General features: G+C 40.0%; 1 protein-coding gene across 7 annotated transcripts in view; it reads right to left on the bottom strand.

The window, feature by feature from the left end:
• Positions 1-21,181, bottom strand: part of itgb2 (integrin, beta 2) — a 43,322-nt gene extending 22,141 nt beyond the window's left edge. The window contains exons 1-12 of one of the 7 annotated variants that reach the window (XM_063498538.2): positions 21,125-21,181; positions 16,964-17,093; positions 7,193-7,269; positions 5,017-5,071; positions 4,723-4,820; positions 2,939-3,137; positions 2,496-2,666; positions 1,793-2,034; positions 1,066-1,224; positions 730-825; positions 551-640; positions 295-429 (exon numbers count right to left, since the gene is read on the bottom strand). In XM_063498538.2, coding sequence (XP_063354608.1) covers positions 295-429; positions 551-640; positions 730-825; positions 1,066-1,224; positions 1,793-2,034; positions 2,496-2,666; positions 2,939-3,137; positions 4,723-4,820; positions 5,017-5,065 — 1,239 coding nt within the window. In that variant the 5' untranslated portion in view covers positions 5,066-5,071; positions 7,193-7,269; positions 16,964-17,093; positions 21,125-21,181. Of the gene's footprint in view, positions 1-294; positions 430-550; positions 641-729; positions 826-1,065; positions 1,225-1,792; positions 2,035-2,495; positions 2,667-2,938; positions 3,138-4,722; positions 4,821-5,016; positions 5,072-7,192; positions 7,270-16,963; positions 17,094-17,168; positions 17,186-19,524; positions 19,678-21,124 lie in introns of those variants that run through there. The other 6 variants (XM_065472098.1, XM_063498540.2, XM_063498537.1 and 3 more) reach the window with 6 other exon arrangements.
• Positions 21,182-21,412: the final 231 nt, after the last annotated feature.

Here is a 21,412-nt window from a genome sequence, read left to right as displayed (position 1 = left end):
GCACATTAAGGTTTTATTATGAAATAAAAAGTTATCTAAACAATTTTCATTAAATTATTATGCAGATGAGCTACTCAAACACACCACTGTGTGTTGGAATAGGAACAGGAAGTGATACTCTACTGCAGAGAGGGCGAACACCAAGTGACAGCTCCACCCAAAGGATCGAGAATCAAAGATTCTGAGCTACAAAATAGGTGCCACCAAGACTTGGACCACCCATCCAGATCGATCATCCAATGTTCACTGACATGTGGGTGACATGTGACTATGAAAAGTTCAAAGAACACTGACCTCGTCTCCCACGTGCACTTGGTCACAAACCCCCTGTTTCTCGCTTTTTTCTCCATGGCTGCATATCGGCCTGTAGACGACTCTCACGTTTTCAGGGAGACTGTCATGAGTTATGGTCACTTTAGAGGATAATGCCTGTCATGAATTTGAAAAGATGGTAAATGGTCTGGTATGGTAAAGATAATGAGAGAGAGAAAAAAAACCCACCTCCAAATCATTAGAAATATTCCACTCATCACAAAATGTGTCAACTTACATAGTAGGCTCTTTCAATCAACTCAACAACATTCTTGGAGTCTGATGACAGAACTCCTACTTCTGATTTTGGAATCATCTTAGAGAGTTCCTTGGAAAGACATGAAATGTAAAATCAGTCACAGTCCGACTATTTTTGCCCCACAAACAGGTAGAAAGTGAAAGGTACATCTTATTTACCTTGTACACAGACTCAACATTTTGTGTCACTGCAAATATCGTCTGAATCCTGTTTTTTTCCAGCTGCATAGCTAGCTGTCCAACAGAGGGGTAGTCCTGGAGATGTTTGGAGAGTGGAGAAGAGATGGAAAAGAAAAAGTGCTATGTATGTGTGTGTGAGGTGTCAGCGTATTTATAGATGCAAGTATGGATTTTATATCACTGTTGTCAGTGCAGTCTGATTTTTTTTGTCCTTATTCAAAAAAATTTAAAGAGAAGGAAAAACATTGGATGCTTATAAATCTGATCCATGTTCTTCTTAGAAGCTGAACAAAACTCACATGACTCCATACATACCATCTCAGTGCTCTTGACATAAAGATTGTTTTCCATGTGACACTGTTCATCATTGGGTTCCAGTATACCGGCCAGCTTTCCGTCCCCAGCCATATGGAATCCAGCATCAGTGGTAAGCACAATCAGCCGAGTGCTGTTGCTGTTCCAACCAATTTTGTCCTGAACAACATGTCAGGGAACATTAAGACCCAGCTGTCAAAATCAACTTTGGCTAAAAAAAACCAGCTGTATTTACTTTTTCTACCCTGAGAAAAATACATCTAGATCTGATTTGTCTAAAACATTTAGTTATGAACATAACTGCTGTGTGAGCCATGTTTGGCTGGAACTTCATTGTTTCATCCTGTTTCCAGTCTGTTAGCTTTGACTTTTCAGAACATGTGACAAGTCATAGATGAGTAGAGCCCTACATGTTTGGCCATATGAACTGTGAGCATTGACTGTGATGAAGTTTAACCACTGCATGTGTGTATATGTGTTTGTGCGTCTGCTGCACTGTGGTGCTTGTCTCTGTGGTGAGTAGGTTAGACTCAGATCATGCAGAGACTTATATGTAATGTATACGTATGTACGACTGACCAAGAAAGCTTGTAATTACCACTTTATGGAAAAGCGACCATCATTTACATTTAGAACAGAGGCCGACCTGTTCAGATGCCACCGGATCAATGGTAAGGGATGTGTGACTTAAAGGACGGCACTGTATGGTCTTCAGCAGAGGTCTTACCTCACACACAGCAGCCTGCATCATGGCATCCAGACTCCCCTCTGGAGAGTCCAGATTCCCAGAGATAAACTGCTTTTTCACTTCAGCTTCGAAGTCATTCTTATTTGGTGTCAAGCTAAGGACATGTCTGTAGCCAAAGGCAGCTTGACACTGCTGGTCGTTCTCATCACACGGCTTCAGCAGTTTTTCCTTGTTGGTATTCGTGTAAGGAAGGACTGTTTTATCAACAAAGGCACCAAACCCTGGAATTACAGAAATAGTAAGGTTTATAAAACATACTAAAAAGCAACATTATAGGGCAGAAAAGATAATACATTTTGTGTTAACTCTTTGTTGGCAATGGACTTCAAATTCATTTCTGACTTAGTTTTCATTCATATCAAAAGCGACTGGAGAGCACAAACCTCTGTAGGACAACCTCCTCCCTAATGAATGAACACCACTGTGTCATTAATTAAAACCTCTCTGTAGCCATATTTAGCTACTGAAAAGCAGGAGGTACATGTTCAAATCACACAGAATCCACCAGCAGAAGAGCCCTACACTCCACAGCTGATGCACTAATGCACTATTACAGCAGTTTTGAAGACACTGACTAATTTGGATTTAAATCTTCATTCGTTGCTCTTTGGCTGGAGTTCCTGTCCACAGTTAGTGAAATCTGTGTATACCAAGTTGGGAGATTATGATGTAATGTTTTTACCTATTCTAGCATGGTTTGTGATTTTTCTCAGTGCAGCAAAAAGATCTGTTCCTAGTCCTTTGACATTTGCCAGGTCATCCTTCATGGAGTAGGACAGATCCATCAGGTAGTAGAGATCCACTGGATGGCCCTCAGCTGCCTTAAAAGAAACATTGAATGAAACTGGAAGTCCTGCAAACACAGTTAAAAAAAGGAAATAAATAAAGGCAAAACCAAAGCTACTCCCACACACATACAGTAGAACGATATATGAAGAGTAAATGGTACATACAGTACACAGCATACATAGGCACCAGTAATATATACAGACACATAATTCAGATTGTTGTGATAGAGTGAGTTCATGCAATTTTTATAAGCACTTTCTGCTTGGAATGAATCTGTGAGAAACCAAGCCTGACATTCCCTTAATATTGTCGGCAACATTAACCGATTCCACTGACCAGGTCGCAGGTCAAGGTCAATCTTCTGAGGCCTCATTTGGACAACTTGCCCATTTTGAGATGCAGACAGAGGATCATTCTTGGCAATGTTTTGTTTGTTTTTAGGGGAGATGATTTCATTTTCTTTGCAGCCTTTACTGATCAAGTTAGCTCTGGTGTTACAGCGCACTGCATCCTGTTCTCCTGCTTTGGTGAAATTCTGCATGAAGGGAAGGAGACAAAAAGAAAGTTCTTCTTCATAATAAATCTTGATACATATCAATTATCTGTGTCTTGTGCCCAAGTTTAAAAAGAATTTTGTCAATAATCCTCAAGCCAAAAGGAAAAATATTTTCCAGCAGCTTACACTCACTATAGTAGTGAGTGTAATGTACAGTATGAGCTCCATCAGGACAATATCACAGTCACATTACAATCACCACTTATTATAAAAGTTATAAAAGCACAAAAGTTTGCTTGATCTGTATTATCACATAATAACCATTTAATGATAAAAACGCATAATGTTCATAGTTGACCTGAGTTTAGTTCCACACAGATTATAGCATGAAACTGAAAAAGCATTGTTAACATTTCTAAGATCTGCACCACTTGTCATATATATTTATCACTGCTTTCAATGGTCTGTATCAGAGTGAATCATGGAACTGTTCTCTTGTCTCCCCTTTCATAAAGCCAGGTCCAGTGTATCTCTGAAGCACCATTCCTTTGTAATATTAGAACTGGACAAACTCTTGTTATGGGTACAGCCAGTTAGTAAAATGTGGTTTTTGATGCAGCCTTGGTGAAGTATGATAATTGTAAGATTGTTTTTTAAATGGGATATGCCATTTTTCCAAAAGTTTTCACGAGGTTTACACTGCTGGGAAGGGTTAAGGAAAACCTCTAGAACAATGGAAAACCTGGGTGCTATCAGCCATGTGTGTGGGCATGGTGGTTGTGTCTAACAAAGACAACAAAAAGCTAGGTTTGTGTGAGGATCTATCTGATTTGAAAGAGTATGTGCGCTGTAAACTGTGCATACCAGCAGAACAAAGGTGTTGTGTGAACTTGATGCCAACATGGGGTTCTGGTAGATTCCACCATTAAGTACCCAAATTCAATTACACACTTTACACTGTCTTACTATATCTTTAACTATCATCTTGGATTACCTCAAAACCAGAACTTTTCAAGCACATGAAGCCTGAAGAGGGTCTGGAAAACTGTGGTGTGTTACATTGTTGATCTGCTGGTATAACGGCAGGACCAGGAAGAGCATGACACTGGACTTAAAATTAGTGGAATTAGTGATTACACAGTGTAGTCTGAATTTGATGCACTCCATCTCTGGTGCAGAAATATCCAATATCTAATAGTCACCCAAGTAACAAAACGTGCCATCATAGTAAGAGTAACAGGTAGCTGACCTAATGTACTGGTAGTGGCTCAGTCTTACACCAAGTTCTGGATTTGAACCTACGATCACCTGAGAAGCAAAATCAAACTTGGTTGTAGGAAGTGTGAAGCAGCACATGGTGTTGGACAGAATGGAAAAAACGTCAACTAATTAGAAAACTTGAGGGTCTATTGTGTGGATTGAAACTGAACTCGGCTGCGACTGAGGTGAAACACACCAGTGTGTATTTCTACATATGTATTTTAATGGTATAACAGGTAATAACTGACATGCTACCACAGGCTCAGCAGTGGATTAGAGGACAGCTTTTCATTGTAGATAAAACGCTGACGTTACCACTAAAACAGAGACAGTATTTAGATTTTACATAAACGTTCTTTCTCACCAGTGTTTGGCACCATGCACAGTATGGCCCAGATTTTATACAGTCATCACAGGAGTTGATCAGTGACTTTGAGCAAACTTCCTCTTGTTGGCACAGCCCTGGAAAGAAACCCCCAAAAGTTTATCATGTATATCATGTTTACAGAGTCATTGACAACCTCAAAATCATAAAACGCTCAAACGTACATTTTACACATGCAGTCATTTTATTAAACATCACATTAAGTAAAAGGTAAAGGTTGATAAGGTTTATAAATTTGTGAATAAATATTGTAATGTAGTATTTATGCTTTACCATGTCTGCCCATCAGCAGGAGAATAAGTAATGGCATACACCGATCCATGTTCTGCTGGAAAAAGACAGTCAGCTGATTTAAAATTGCAGAATTTTCATAAAGGCAGAGACACAGGACAACTACAAAACTAAGAAGATCCTATAAAATACTTCCTCATGAATTTGCTCACGCCCCAAATATCTCTTATTATTTCCAAATAGGTTCTCTTATACTTTGTAAACTCTGTAATATATTGTATTATTTAATTGGTTCTTGGACCAACTGTAACCCACATAATTTCTTTAGGGATTATTAAAGTGTTCGGATTCTGATAAATAAACCTTAATTGCTGATGAACCTTTCCTTTGTCCTACAAGCATCTGAACAGAAGAGCTCTGAATGCTACAAGCAGCACAGACAACAGCACCACCTTCAGGTCTGTAGCTGTAGTACATCTTGGCAAGCTGCTGCGAGGATTTGCTCATGTGTACAGTTTGACAACATTGATTTAAAACGGCTTATCAAGATAAAACTATACAAAACACATACACAAATATTCAGCTAACCATTCGTGTAACTGCTGTAACAAGAAGAAACATTTTATAAGTGTCCTTACAGCAGCATTAACTCACAAGACTACATTAAAGACCATGCTGACATGTGTAACACACCCAACTTTCAGAGCTAACAAATATAATACCCAATGCAAAGGTTTCCTGTACTCAACCACAAACCACCCAGTTTTGCGAAATGTGTCAGTATTCCACGCCATAAAAGGTAAAGGGAAGAGTGAAGTGTTAGTTCATCAGTGCATTTCCGCTTTCTGAAAAAGTGCTCATGAGAAAGAAGGAAGCATTTCTCTCGTATGTGTCTATAAATGACTGACTCCACCAGCCTAAAAATACCTTATCAAATGAGACAAATGAGACAGAGGTTGAAGAGACTGAGGTGGTGCGTGAGACTTTTTCTAAACCCTTATAGAGCATCATTTTAGTCTGACACAAAAGGCCTCAAATTATCATTTGACTTAATTCAACACAGACACAACACTTTGTGTTTACAGTTTAAAATTCAGTTCAATCCAGTGCTTGATGCAGCATCATCTGGCCCTAGCCCTACTGTGTGCTAATTAAACAACTTGACTGAAAGTGTATGCACCACACACACACACACACACACACACACACACACACAACATGAAAAGCTCATATTATATTAGATTATAACATGAGCAGAAGAAAAAGAAACTTGATCATGAGCATACATTACAATGCACTTCCGTGAACAGAACTTTATTGCTCACCCTGTGTTAACCGCTTTTTTATTCGAGAAGATTCTACTCTAACTCTGCAGGTGACTGATGAGACGGATTTTAAGGCACTGATACTGATATGAACTGCTCTTAATCTGTAATTTAACGTGGAACTACTAAAGTGTTTTGTTGTGACTTTCTTTCTTCCTGTGTTGTTGCTGTTGTTGTGTTTAAAGAGCTGGAGAAAAGTTCCAACCTGTTAACAACAAACATGATTCTGTTTAGTAAAAATGTTAAATGTAATTACTTCAATATAGTCACTTCTTGGCTCAGAAGATACGGTGATCATAACATTCCTATGTTATGGTCAAAGATGCCACAGTGGAATTAGTTGTTACTAGTTGCAGCAAATGTAGCTTCATGTGTTTTCACTTAAATGACATTCAGATATGTGGAGGCTACGACTTAACTGCTGCTCTTCCTGTGTGCATGTATCTATCATCAGGCACAAGAAATAATCAGATAGTTCCTTTGTGAAGGTGACATATGATGCAGAAAACAGGAGGGGGTGATGATACAGCTTTGTATTAACTCCACTTAATACAACACTGACACAGAAACCCGGTTAAAAAACTGTGCAACCCTTTCTCAGAAAAATGTCAGGCAGTCAACTTCCCCCCCAAAAACAGAAGCTTCTCTTCCGCACGCTGCTTATTATAACTTTAAGTGTCACAAAGCAGTTGTGTGGCTGCATTACATTAGTCTGGTTCTCTAAGGTGTTGTCTCCGTTTTTCACTGATGATATAAACTATAAAGTTCATTTTGTTCTTGTACAATAAACTTGCTTTTTTAATGTAAGAAGAGACAACAGAATGTGACATGACTCATTAGAGGTAAAAATCTATTTTCAAACAGAAACAATTTCTTGAAAAAGCGCAACTTACCAGAAGCAGGAAGATTCAGCTCTGATGGGTGGCTGACAGTTACACTGAACACTATGTGGATGGCAAAACTCCGCCCTCTTGACAGGAAATGTGAAGCAACCAGTGTTAAAGAGAACACGATGGGCAGGGCGAAATATCACAATTTGATGTTAAATATAGATGCTGCTAGATAGGACAGCAGATGTGACACAAATGTGACTACACAAAGAGTACTCATTTTGTGTGGGTGTATATATTAAATATAAAAATAGAAAATACATCTAGAATGCATGAAAAATAATTCAAATGAAAGGTATATTAACTGAACACAAAAGTCCTCTAGGCACTGCTGATAGTTGTTGGGTTGTGTTACTTGTTAAAGAAAGTCTTGTTGTTGTTGTTTTACCTTTAGTTAGACACTTCATGGTAGAATGCCTGCTAGCTGAGCATTTCAGGGCTGTTTGGGTTGTTGATTTTAACCACATCTAAATAGAAAGAACATTACCAACCACTATGTCACCTGTCCCAACAGGAAAACACAGCACTGGACCTGCTGTATGCTCTTAATGCGTACACTACCACTATATCCTACCTGATATCTAAAATAAAAACAGCATCTCATCACATACGTTCATAGAGGTACCTCTCCTGAGGAAGGGCCTGCTCTTTTCAGTTTAATATACAATTGCACCAAATCAAACAACAATCATTTGAAGGTGTGCTATATTTTATATTCTACAAGAATACACAGAAAACCCCAACAATTAAACATTTCCTATGAGCCAGCACTTGACGACAGTGAGAAGGAAAAAAACTTCCTTTTAACAAGAAGAAACCTCCGTCAGAGCCTCGCTCAGGGAGGGGCGGCTATCTGCCATGACCAGTAGTGATGTGTCATGAGCAGAAGCATCAGCTCTGTAGTGAATCAGAAGAGCCAACTCCCATCGAGTGAGAGCCGGGTCCCCACTTTTTTTAACAAGGTTTGTTGTGTTGCCACATTATTTAACTGCCTTCCCACATACATCGCACACATCAATTTCTATGCTGAAATTGTGGTCTAATGTTTTGTGCCTCGGGTTTCTCATTGGCTCACACTCCTGCGGAGCTGCAGCAGGGACATAAATGAGAGACGGAAGGCCATTTTAGTTCCTATTAACAGGGTGCCGATTATCCCACTAATTGCAGAGTTTACTTTTGTCTGTATGTCATATTTACGATTAAAAATCAAAAGATTAGAAATTAAAAAAGTTTAACCAAATTAGACAGATATTTTCATATGGGAATTGATCCTGCAACACTGGTAATGAAAGTATTGATATTTCAGGATCACTACCCCTCAGTCAGTGAGTGAGACGGTAGACAGTGGTGAGGAGGAGAGCCTCACAGAAACACGTATATATGACTGACACCCGTATGCAAAGCAGCATCTGACTGCAGTTTAAAGAAGAAGCAGATACTAACTAAGAGGAGAAACCGCATCAGCCCATCCGAGCTGAGGCATCTGATTTTTCTGAATGTCAACCTGCACTGACGACAGACTGTTTGGCTGTTGAGTTTGGTTCTATTTCTGTTCTGTGGATTTGTTTGTAGTATTTTGTTGTTGTGTTAAATTATTAAAAGTTTGATAAAAATATTAAACAAAAGTAAGAATGCCTGCTTTGGTATCAGAACAAACAGACAAAATTAAAATTATAAGGCTTCTCATTAAAACACTAAATGCAAAAAAGTTTATCAGCACACAAAGCATTCATATTTGCCAAGTAAGGCTAAAATATGAAGCTACGAATGATAATAAATTAAGAGCCATTTGGGAAAAGAGCCAGCTGTCCTTTAGGAGCTGTGCCACAAGAGCCGGCTCTCTGAAAAGACCTGAACTTCCCATCACTAATCACCAGATGGGGGTGAAGGTAGTAAGACATCTGTGAGCTGACTAATCCAGTCTGTCATCAAGATGGACCACTAGATATTCATTACACCATGTCCGTGTAATCCACCCAGATACTGACAGGCTGGAGGGGGAGTTCAGATCCACAGAAATCCAAAGTCATCTCCCTCGTCACCTTCTGTGTTCAAAATCAGGGAGTTATTTCCACTCCAGTCACAGAAGGCTCCAATCAGATTCCTACATTACCCTTCCTGCCCATTCCTTATATATGCCACAATAGTTGTATGATCACAGTACTGATCACTTGTGGGGCCCCAACATTGCTCACTACTATCCCAGAGATGGAGTTGCCTAATTTGCAATCAAGGCTGTGGGGAGTAGGGGTGCAGGGGTTCTTCAGTTTTTTTATTCTGTTTTTTTGGTTACCTACTATATCATAAGAGGAGCACAGCAGAAGTGGATCAGATCAAGGCCAACACAGGAACACAACTGTCACAATGTTGGCTTCATCCTAGTGTCATTCTCCAACTGGTGATTAAAAACATGGTTATCAATAATCATGACGCAACAGAGACTCTCACACACACACATGTGATGAATGTCCTCACAGACACTGAACACTCTGGACATCAGTGCTGGAGTTTTATAACCTGAACCGAGATGATGGGAACACTGTGGCTTATTGTGAGCTGACGCCAAGCAGTTTAACTTTATAACTAAGCAATAATTTCACAGTCCTGCCTTTGTTGGAAAAAAGGGTTCTTGATGGTCTGTGTAAAATTTGGCTTTGTGGCTGAGTGAAATATTCCTGTTTGGATGGGCTCTGGACAGTTGTGTGCAGATTATTGTAGTCTACATTTTGACTGCTGTGTCTTAGTGTCGTACTTGGAAGAATGGTACACTGTTCAAATGGTTTCAAAATGAATCTGTTATCCCAGAAGGATGGACAAAGAACGATGTTTAATATTTTACTGGCAGCAGGCAAAAAAGCCATCACAAAAAAATGGCTTTCTTCTGAGAGCCCAAATATGAACATGTGGATGGACATCACAATGGACATTTACAGGATGGAGAAAATGACAGCAGATGTGAACTACAAGAGGGACCTGTTTGTATCACGATGGAAGAAATGGATGGACTATATAAAAAAATCGCAGGCCAGTTTTTGATTTTGACTGTGTTAACTATTAGAAGACTAGAGGATATATAATAGTTATATTAATGGAAACAAAAACTCACTCCCTACATGCTTTTTTTTTTTTTTTTTGTATTTTTATTTATTTATTTTTTCTTTCTTTCTTTCTGTTTTGCTTCTTTTTCCTTTCTTTTTTTTCTTCTTTCATTCCTTTTGTATGGATATTTTAGTTGTTTAAAAACAGAAAAAAGGAAAAATATATCTAGTAACAAATTGCTGAAGTTGATGGTATTGTACAATGATTCCTAAATGTCAATTAAAAAAAACCAAAAAAACCAAAATGAATCTGTCACCTGTGTGTGTCTGTGTGCACCTGACACGTGCACCCTGTGAGGTTTAATTATAGTCGCATCTGAGTTAAAATATCATGTGTGAGCCTGTATATTGTTCTGGGCAGTGGGGACCAGGCCAGCTCAGTTTGGGCTTTTTTTCTTGTCTTCTGTGTGCAGCGAGGTCTGGTAGTTGCTAGACTGACATACTTTGTAGAGTGATACTGAACATAACAAATGGAATACAAACTAAATACATTTTATACCTTACAATGTAATGTTTTGGGTGAGGAGTTACTTGATCTTACTGATAAGGAAGGGTTTACTAATATTGAGAAAGCAGTTTAGTTCTTGCTGGTACAAAAATATCCCTGCAGAAATTAATGAACAGTATTTTGCAGTTTTGACTCAGCCCTCATTTCTTTATATGTTTCTTGCAAGAAACCAGGTTTGTTATATGTATATTTTTAAGTGGTCTCTAGTTCTCCAGCAAGAAATTCAACAAAAATGTTTAGATTTTTCAAAACCAGTTGAACCCCAAACCCCTGGTGATAGCAGAAAGAAAAAAACTCTGATTTCAAAGCAAGAAAGCATATGTGAATATGTGACTGAGCTACACAAACTGTCTTTATTTTGACTCTAAAGAGGGACAGACTGGTATTGGGCATTTACTGTTCAAGCACACAAAAAAGGCTAATGTCAGATAGGGATCTGGACTTTGATAAAGCATTAAGTATAGCCATTTCAATAGAGACTGTAGCTAAGCTACAACCCCCCCCCCCCAAAAAAAAATAAGATGCATTACAATGTCCTTAAATAAATCCAAAACCAGAAATGTCCCTGATGTGTCAAACTGTGATGCGGATGACTGTTGGTATCTTTTTAAGGACAGAAACCTGCAGAAAGTGTCACAAACAAGGCCACATAAAAAGAGCAGGTAGAAAGAGAACATTTTCAGATTTTTGTTTCTGTATAAGTTTCAAGAACAAAGAAAAACAAGTGCAAGTTAATTGGTGTACTTGCAAGGTACTTGCAAGAGAATGCAACAAATTCTGATAGCATAAATACAGATGAAGATGACTTATTATGCTTAGATTTTCATAGCATAACGGAAATGGACGGGAAAAGATTACGGATAACAAAAAAGAAGTCTGGTGTAAACCTGAAAATGGAGCTGGCTCAGCTTTGTCAGGAATTTCTCCGGCTGACTTCAACACACTGTTTTCCAAGATACCCTTAGAAAAGACCTCAGTCATGTTAAAAACATACACAGCTGAAAAGGTGTCACCTGAGGGTAAACTTAAGGTAGATGTGACCTATTGTCACAAAACACACCAGTGCTACAAAGAGCAGCACCAGCTCTTCTTGGATGTACGGGGTTCCAAAAAATCCAGCTTGACTGGCTCACATTTCAAGCTCTCAACAGTTCATCAGGCCTGTGGTGTAGCATAACTTAAGCAGCAAGGAAGGTGATAAGTAAATAGCATTAGCAGACGATTGAAGTTCTTTTAAGCATACTTTATTGCTGGCATCTCCATTTTACCATAAAACAATCAATAGGTATGCAAAAATCCCACTTGCTTTATACAGGACTTTGCCCACACCTGACCTCGTTAGTCCCTACCATAGGTCAGACCAAACAAATAGGTCAGACTAAACAATACAATTCTAAACAAAGAACAGGAATAAGATTATGCATGAAATTGACAAACTCATTTACTCAGCTAAATGGTTTGTAAAGTAAAACACTGCATACAATATAACTCAAAAGGCTACTTTGAAGAAAATAAACAATACTATACAAAATGAAAAACCCTCCATTTGGTTACACCCAATGATGCAATCATTGACCTCATGACTCTATATAAACAGGAAGTACTGGGCGGCCCTTCCCATATACCTGTCTTAAATATAGGACCTGAATAAACAACATGGACACCATGGTAAGTATAACCAAAGCAACATAAAGAAACATAATTTACCAGACATTTGCCTGTGAACAGAAGAAAATACTAACCATCAGGTCATTTGAAGTGTTTGCTTTAAAAAACATGCATGGATGTAAAGAATGTAACTACTGCTACCACAAACAAAACCCAGGATAGTGTGTGTTAAGAGAAGTTACACCAGCAATGTCTAAATTAAAGCATTATGGCTGACTGTAAAATAACAAAGAAATAAATTCTCAATATGGTTAAGGGACAAGTGGTAAAGGAGTTCATGCCTAACCACTTTGTCACAAGGCCCAAGAGGTCCAACAGCAGTGCTAACTACAGACTATCGTTGCTTTTAAATGCTAATGCACAGGAGCTTCAGAAAGGTATTGGTAAACTTTGGTAAACAGAAAGGCAAAAATCGAACTAGATAGTAATGCAACACTGAGATTTCAAAAAGCACCCCTGGTGCCATATGCACTGTGTGCAGAAATAGATGCCAAAAATAGATGTATTCTCTCAAAGGTAGACTGGAGTGACTAGGCTAAACCTACCGTTCTAATGATCAAGGAAGGAAAAAGTAGAGGTGTGCATATATGTATAGATTTCTAAGTGAGCATTAATCTGTGCAATACCCCCTGCACGAATTGAGGACGTCTTCTCGTCTATAGCTGGTGGAAAGATTTATCTTATCTTATCTTCCAGGGGGCCAAGCAATGTCGATGGCTTGTCACACGTAACACTGTTGAGAACTGAGGAAAAAAAATCATCAGGTCAGGATCCAGTAGAAGTGTTGCATACAAGAATAGTAAACCAGTTGCCAAACATGAAATGATCCAACACTGTCGAAAGTTTATGGCATGGCTGTACAAGGATGGCCAGCCCATGGAAATCCCAGTTTCCCTGAGTTTTCTGACAAACGTGACCAGCTGTCTGTTTGCAGAGGAACTCTCATCTGTGGACCATGTGTGTTAGCGCCCTCAAAACTTCATTCCAGAGTGCTGGAAGGACTGAACGAGGCTCACTTGGGCTCTGTGAAAATGAACAACTTAGCTCATAGCTATTTTTGGTGGCCAGGAAGAGATAAATAGATTGAAGATATAAACAAAAAACTTCCCTGACCCACACAATGTGCTTACGCATAGCCCACATACCACAAAGAATGACGGCCCTTTGGTGGCCCAGATCTGGTTTGCCAGATGTGGCCCACACATGGGCCAGCACAAGGCCAGTATCAGACACACTGGTGGTCCTGTGCTGGCCCATGTGTGGATTACCTCTGGCAACCCTGATCTGGGCCACCAAAGGGCCGTCATTCTTTGCGGTATGTGGGCCATGTATAAGTTGTGTGCAGCCACGGGCCAGTCGTAGACACACTGCCGGCCCTGTGCTGGCCCAGAACAGTTTCAGCTCTGGCCCCAGATGTCAGCCTAATGTGTACCTTAATCAAGCCATGTAATACCAACATGTGCCAGAATATAATAGTGCAAAAGTAACATTACAAAACTCCGTTCAGACAGTGAACGGACAGATTCTTATATAATGCTTTTCTACTCTCCCGGATGACTCTATACAACATGCCACATTCACCCAATCTCTCTAAACTGAGTGCTTCCTAACTATATTCATACTCTTGACCTGCAGACTGGAGGAGCCAGGGATCGAACCACTAACCTTCCGATCAGTAGGTGACCTGCTCTACCTCCTGAGCTACAGCCACCCACCGGCAAAGCTGAGTAAACCGTCACTAGGTTTTGGATAAAATGTACACTCACAAACCTGTCAAACCTGCATTTGAAACATTGGCTACCATAGCAGTATAGTATTACAACATGGCATTTGGGTCTTCAAACTAAAATAGGAAAATAGGAACATAAATAGTGCCATCATTGCCAGACCTGGCCCACATCTGGTTGACATACACCCTGCCATGACAACGGTCAGTCAGAAGTGCCAGCTTGATGCCGGATCCAGGGAAGACCTGTTTTCTATGAGTCTGGGCCACATACACCAAACCACAATCGGGCCATAGACCAGAGCTTCCCAAAGTGTGGGGCCCGCCCCCTAGGGGGGGCGTGGAGCCATTGCAGGGGGGGCGCGGTATGACAAGGAAAAAAAAAAACAAAAAAACGCTTGGACACTGCTAGCACGGGGCGCCCACACAAACGCAACCAACTTCATTCTAAGCCAAAGACTAGAAAATATGGTGAAGCATATCTTCCCTTTGGCTTCACCTGCACAAGAGCCAAGGTAGGTCTCCCCTGCAGAATTAGTTTTCCCTGCGTCGGGAGCACGCGCTGGGCTGTCCAAATCAGACAAACAGTATCCCACATTCTTGATTTTTAGCTCACAAACACTTCTTGTCATGACTAACTACTCCTGACATTTTGGAGATGTTAGCTCTTTATACATTAAAGTTACAGTGGGATACAAATAACATCAGGCTGATCCTGCCACAATTTGTTCCCCTGGTTCAAATCACAGACAAACAGTATCCCACAGTTGTTTATGTTTTTGAACCCATTTTGCACAGAGAGGCATTTTTTGAAAAATGTATTGATAGCAATGTTGAATATTATTACACAGGAAAAAAAACAACTACACGTAAAATAATCACACCGTGACGCCTCTGCCTTTCTAAATGGAGGGACAGTAACTGCGTGTGTATATGTAAGCGTGTAAAACCTGCAGATAGTCAGATTAACAGTATTTCGTCTCTATCTGCCATTCTGCAATTCATCTCATGTAAACAATAACGTGGCGCACAGCGTGACGTGAAAAAAGGCACATACCTTTGACGTTGCATGACGAACTCTGTATTCCTCGTCTACACATAAACGCAAAAAAGGACTTTTAAAAAAATCTCAGTTTTCTGCGATTCAAAACGTCGTTTACGTGTGGAAGAAACAGCTGCGTTTTCAAAAATACCCGTGTAGGTGTGGACGTAGCGTAAAATAGTTAGTATTTATTTCATTAGTTTATTTCATTGCTACCTGTAATTTATTGCAGATTACTTGTATTTGCTTAATTGTTTACTAAATGTTTGAGGTGTGAAATAAACCGCAATGGAGTTTGAAAACAAAATATGGGTGTGTGTGGTTGGAGGATGTGTTTGTGCGCGCGGGGGGGCGGGGGGGCAAACATTTTTCTTGTAAAACAAAGGGGGGCCCAGCAAAAAAAAGTTTGGGAACCACTGGCATAGACAGTGCCATCTATGCCAGGCCTGGCCCATATCTGGATGACATATCTCTTATCACGCCAGACGTCAGCCAGCAGTGCCTGCTTGATACTGGATCCGGGCCAGACCTGCTTGCTATGTGGGTTGCTCAGGATGTTATAACGTTTAGAATGCCCTCTCACAGGCCCCTATATACTTGGTAATGGCCACATGCATCCTAGCAGAGAGTGCACGTTGATTTTACATTTTCTTCATAGCAGTAGATTAATACTCAATATGGCCAGAGATCAAACCCAGGAAATTTACAACCGCAGAACAACGATTTCTGTTTTGAGGAGCATTTCCAGGAATTGTCTGCCTGAGCAAACTGTGAGCGGTAACACCCAAGAGTATAGTTCTGATGAGTTCAGTGTTTTCATGCAGAAGAATGGCATGAAACACTTTCAGTCACCACCACATCATCCAGTGACAAATGGGTTAGCAGAGAGGTTTGTACAAACCTTTAAAATTTCAATTAAAGCAATAGGAAAAGGGGACATCTCTGCAACACAACGTGGACAACTTTCTTCGTAAACTCTGTTCATGTAACAACATATTAAACATCAGCAATGCTGTTTATGATCAGACACCTGAGCACTCATATTGACCTCCTTCAACCAAATCTACAAAGCGAAGTGCAGATGCAGAATAAATAATTTAGCACACCTTCAAGCAAGACACCAAGGAGTTTTGATGTAGGACAACAAGTGTTAGTACGTGATTATCGAGAAACGAGTGGACACCTAGACAGTCACTAGAAGTGGACCACTGACGTCTGATGTGGACACTGGAGACGTCATACTGATCAAATATTGAATGTTCAACCAAAGAACCTGATCAGCCGACATCCAACAATCAAGACACAGTTTGTTCACAAGGCATTTCTTGTTGGTGATCTGCGCATGGACCCTTCAGTTATACTTTTGTTTATTATCTGTTTAGTCAAAGTGATTAATGGTTCACGAGTTAACCTACATCTGCATCTTTGATATAAGCTACACTGATGCAAAGACACAACAACGGTGACATTCCACCACCAAACTCCCAGCATGCACCAGAGTGAGTGAGAGAGTGACAGAGAGAGAAGATGATGACAAACAAACACATAGTGTAATAAAGTATCATCTTAAAAGTATAAATTACTCCAAACACAAGTGGGGTGCCAATACTAAAAAGAGAGAGGGACAGAGAGAGAGAGAGACTCCTTATTGAGGTTTTACAGACACACGACCACTAACATCACGTTAACTTGTATGTCATTATTGTCATATATGACAGTCACAGTGACCAACCTGAGAGTGCAGCTGGCAGAGGAAATAAACGGCTTCTTCGCCCACTTAGAAACACCACAACAGCAGCCCTCATTGGCTCCAGCCCTGCTCCCATCCTCACCCTCACCTGGTTCCTGCACCGCTCCACTCACTGTAACAGAACACAATGTCAGACGCGTGTTCCTGTCAGTGAACCCCAGGAAGGCTGCCGGTCCAGACAGAGTACCTGGCAAGGTGAGGAGAGCATGTGCCCACCAGTTCCCCCACAGCGGCTGCACTCCCTGAAGGTCCTCAGGAAGTACAAACTGAACTCTAACCTGCTGCTGACCTTTTACCGCTCGCCCATTGAGAGCCTGCTGACATACTGCATCACAGCATGGTACGGCAGCTGCACTGAGTTGGACAAAGCGAGACTGTAGTGTAGTAAAGGCAGCATATGATCATTGGCTGCCCTCTCCCCTCCCTGATGGACATCTATTCCTTCTGCTGCCTCAGCAATGCCACAAACATCATCAAGGACAGTTCCCATCCTGGTTTTAACCTGTTCAACCTGCTTCCCGCGGGGAAGCACTACAGGTGCATGAGCACAAAGCCATAACCACCCTGAACTCACACATGCACTGAAGACACAGTTTCACCCCCCATTCTAAGGATTTCCCTCTATAAACCACCAGTGTGCAATAACCCAAACTGTATATAACACTATTTATTTACATATTTATTTCCTTTTTTTTACCAGATTGTATTTTTGCATATTTTTATACTTTTTCTGTAAATACTGTTCATATGTATATAACCCCCCCCCCCCCCACACACACACACCCATGTTTGCACTGAGATTCTCTGTATCTCATTGTACATCTGTATAGTGACAATAAAGGCATTGTATTCTATTGTATTCATTTATGATCACGTGACTAAGCCCGCGGTCACACAGGTCGGTGTAAGAAAATGTGTATTCTTGACCAGCTGACAAAACCCTCCATGTGACTGCTTTGGTCACCAGCTTATTGCTGCAGTCTTAGTCTCAATGGAAGTGAGTTGTCTACAGTTCTCTGAGCTATAGTGAAAATGCGAAAGTACAGCCAAACCTGAAACGGTGATTGTTTGCTTTTAAAGTCAAAGCTGGAATAGAGAAAAATGCAGATCAGTGCCTCCCAGTAGTCAGGATTAAAAACCTCCAGTTCATGCAAATGTATAGGGTCATCATGAGGGCTTCAACTCAAATTACTTAATTACATTTTTTAATTTATTTATTTATTTTTTAGTCGTCATCATAAACATAAACACTAGTCTTTCACCCACATTTAAACCTAAAACTGACCAGCAACACAAACATACCTATGAGCAAAGTGCAAATGCAAAATATGGCAGCATTAAGCCAGTCACTGAGTCAGTGATCAGCTACCACCCCTTTTGGAGCGGTGTTACTGGGGTTGTTAAATACACACACACACACAATTGTTATGAGGTATTTCTGATGGTTAGGGCATAAACAGGAAGAAAAGGTGTAGTCTATTGATTACTGGGTAGTGGAAAGGGGGTGGGATTAAATAAGTTTATGCTTCTTTCTGCTCCTTTTTGAACATGAAAGCTTTTTGTTGTTGTCGTTGCTTTGTTTTCCTTTTGTTTTGCTTTGTTTGTTTGTCTCTTTTTATTTCTCCGTTGTTGTACTTTTTTTTTCTAAATAAAGATTCAATTCAATCCCCGAAAGAATTTGTTTCCCCTGCGTCGGGAACACTCGCTGCGCAGGGAGCGCGGATTGATTACAACTAATTAGACGTGGAAGTAGAAGTGGAAATAGTGTTTTACTTTGGTAAAAAATGAGTGTCGTTACATTACCGTTCAGTTTGTGGGTTAAAACAAAAAGTGATACATTTATTCTCATGTGTTATCGGACAACAAACCAACGACATTTTTCCTGATAATTATCCTGTAACTTTACTGAATAAAAAGATAAAAACCTCCAACATTTCAGGGGTAGACATTCATTATAAGAACTGTTTGTGAACTAAAAATCAAGAATGACGGATACTATTTGTCCGTCATTTGGAAAGCCCAGTGCGTGCTCCCCACGCAGGGGAAACAAATTCTCTCGGGGATAACTACCGTGAGGTTGACACGACACCTGGACGTTCCAGATCAACGAGCGACGGTCAAACACATGTGTGGTACACTTGCTTTTCAGGAGCTGCTACCGACAAACCAGGAAATAACAGCTGAATATTTCATCTGTGACACTTATGAGGTTGTGTGAGGATATGTTGAGCAGTGCAGCATCAACAGCAATGAATTCGAAGGAAAAATGAGGACTGAGTCAACAATATCCGTAAGTTTTAAACACCGATACACAGTCCATCCTCTCTTTGAAGGCTCACTTGGTCAGTTGCGTGATGACGTAGCTCACGTACCTTCACGGCGAAACTGTGCACCCCTGTGGTGACAACTGAAATACTGCGTTTCAGTTAAATAACAATAACTACAACGCAGCCCAACACATTTCACAACTAGAGAACACAAATTGAATATCTCAGCATTTTTGGTCTTGACCAATAAAATAGTAAAAACTGTTTCGACTTTACCTGGTGATATTCTCATGCACGAGGGGACCGCGAAAACGCCAAACAAACGTCACCACACCGATTCAGTTCACAAGACGGTAAGAGTCAACGATCTGGAAAATGTTGTCTTCGTGTTTTACTCCCCCGCATTTTGTTGCTCCGATTCACAGCGTTCACAACTAAAGTGTGCAGTTTAGTTTGTGTGCACTCAAACGGAGTCGAGTCAACTACTGCCACCTGTAGCCAAGTGTCATAGACTACAACCAGACACACATCTCTGTCACCACGTTTTTATTCCCGTGTCACGCACAATACATTTGTAACTTTGCTTTTTTCGTTGTGGCGTCATGCAAAAAAAACCATTAAACTAAGTGAAATTGTGTTGTGTATTTATTTTTGGCCTTCATTGGTAATAAATACCTAATTATAGCTATACACAAAGTTCTAGAAATCACTACTCCTATTCACAGATGAAATAGTCAGTGTTTATTTCCCTGTTTGTCGGTAGCAACTCCTGAAAAGCAAGTCTACCGCATTTCTGTTTAATCGTCACCAGTTGATCCGCGACTCCAGTTAATCTCGAACACCGGACACGCTAAAGGTCTCAAAAAGAAGAAGAAAAAGAATAAACGATGAGAAAACTTTGTGTTGTAGTACTGCTACTAAGAATAAGTATTAAGTTTGAATCTGAAACGAAACGAAAACCGGAAGTGAACGCCTTGAATTGGGTTTCCTGAGTTGTTGTTGTTGTTTTTCCTTTTACAGGGAGTCAATCTGGGCTTCAACCAGGGTTCAGTATTTTCGTTTGCTTACATCCTGTGTGCTGGTTTGAAGTGTTGAGGACAAATAGCAAACTGGATCTGGATTCACTTGCTCTAATGTGGTGATCAGGATAAATGGTCAGATGAATTTGGTCATCAACCCTGTATGTTAACTCAAGGTTTTCCCTGCACTTTCATAGGAAATGGGTGGTGTTGGCAGTATCTGACCAGTTTAAAAGGGGCATTTCATGGGTCAGCTACATCAGAGATATTATCTAATGGTGGTTAAAAGTCTTTATAATGATCTTTATTCAGAGCTGGAACATTACCTGCTCTGGAGCAACAATGAGTGAACCACCGTCAAAGAACAGAAAATCCAGGGTTAACCCAGAAGTAGTAGTGTATCTCCCACTATTATTATTATTATTATTATTATTATTATTATTATTATCAGTAGTAGTAGTAATAGTAATAGTAGTAGTAGTATGTTAAACTTGTTTCTGTCTTACCTTACTATGTTGTGCAGTTGTTAATATTTAGATGGTTATTCGTTGATTTTGATATTAAATGATTTTACAATAATGTTAGTGTACTATAGCATTAATAGATCACCATAAAACAGAACGCCTGCACTGTTCTTGCTGTCCTCATTTCACATTTGTAGGTAGACTAAAGGACTTTTCTATAGGAAACAGCAGGCTAGATGGAGCAAAAAGAGGTTTTTTTAACTATTATTTTTATTGAAACTTTATTGCAGTAGACAAGTTATTCAGAACTAAAGCTGCTTTCCAATAGCAGGTTGGTAAAAGTCAAAGCCTCTGGAGGAGGCACAAAAACAAGAATTTTGCGTTAGCACTCACCCTGCCTCAGCTCCACTTTTCCTCTTTCTGCTCTCAACACTAAATGGAGGCTGAAAGGACTTTCACTTTGGCTGCCGTTTTCTCCTCCCCTCTGCATTTACAGGAAAATTTTTTCCCCAAAACTTTATTAGCAATTGCCAAGTATATACAGAACATCTTAATGCCAGGAATAAAAGGGAATAACAGTGGAGAAATACTAAAAGAATAATAACAGAACAATAATACTAAATAAATATAATAGAGAATCACAACTTTGCATAACATTTCTACAACATATCATTCATTTTA

The sequence above is a fragment of the Pelmatolapia mariae genome, linkage group LG16_19 (assembly GCF_036321145.2).
Source record: "Pelmatolapia mariae isolate MD_Pm_ZW linkage group LG16_19, Pm_UMD_F_2, whole genome shotgun sequence".
Taxonomy (NCBI): Eukaryota; Metazoa; Chordata; class Actinopteri; order Cichliformes; family Cichlidae; genus Pelmatolapia; species Pelmatolapia mariae.
The sequence above is the reverse complement of the archived record's forward strand: the minus strand, read 5'-3'. Positions and strand labels throughout refer to the sequence as shown.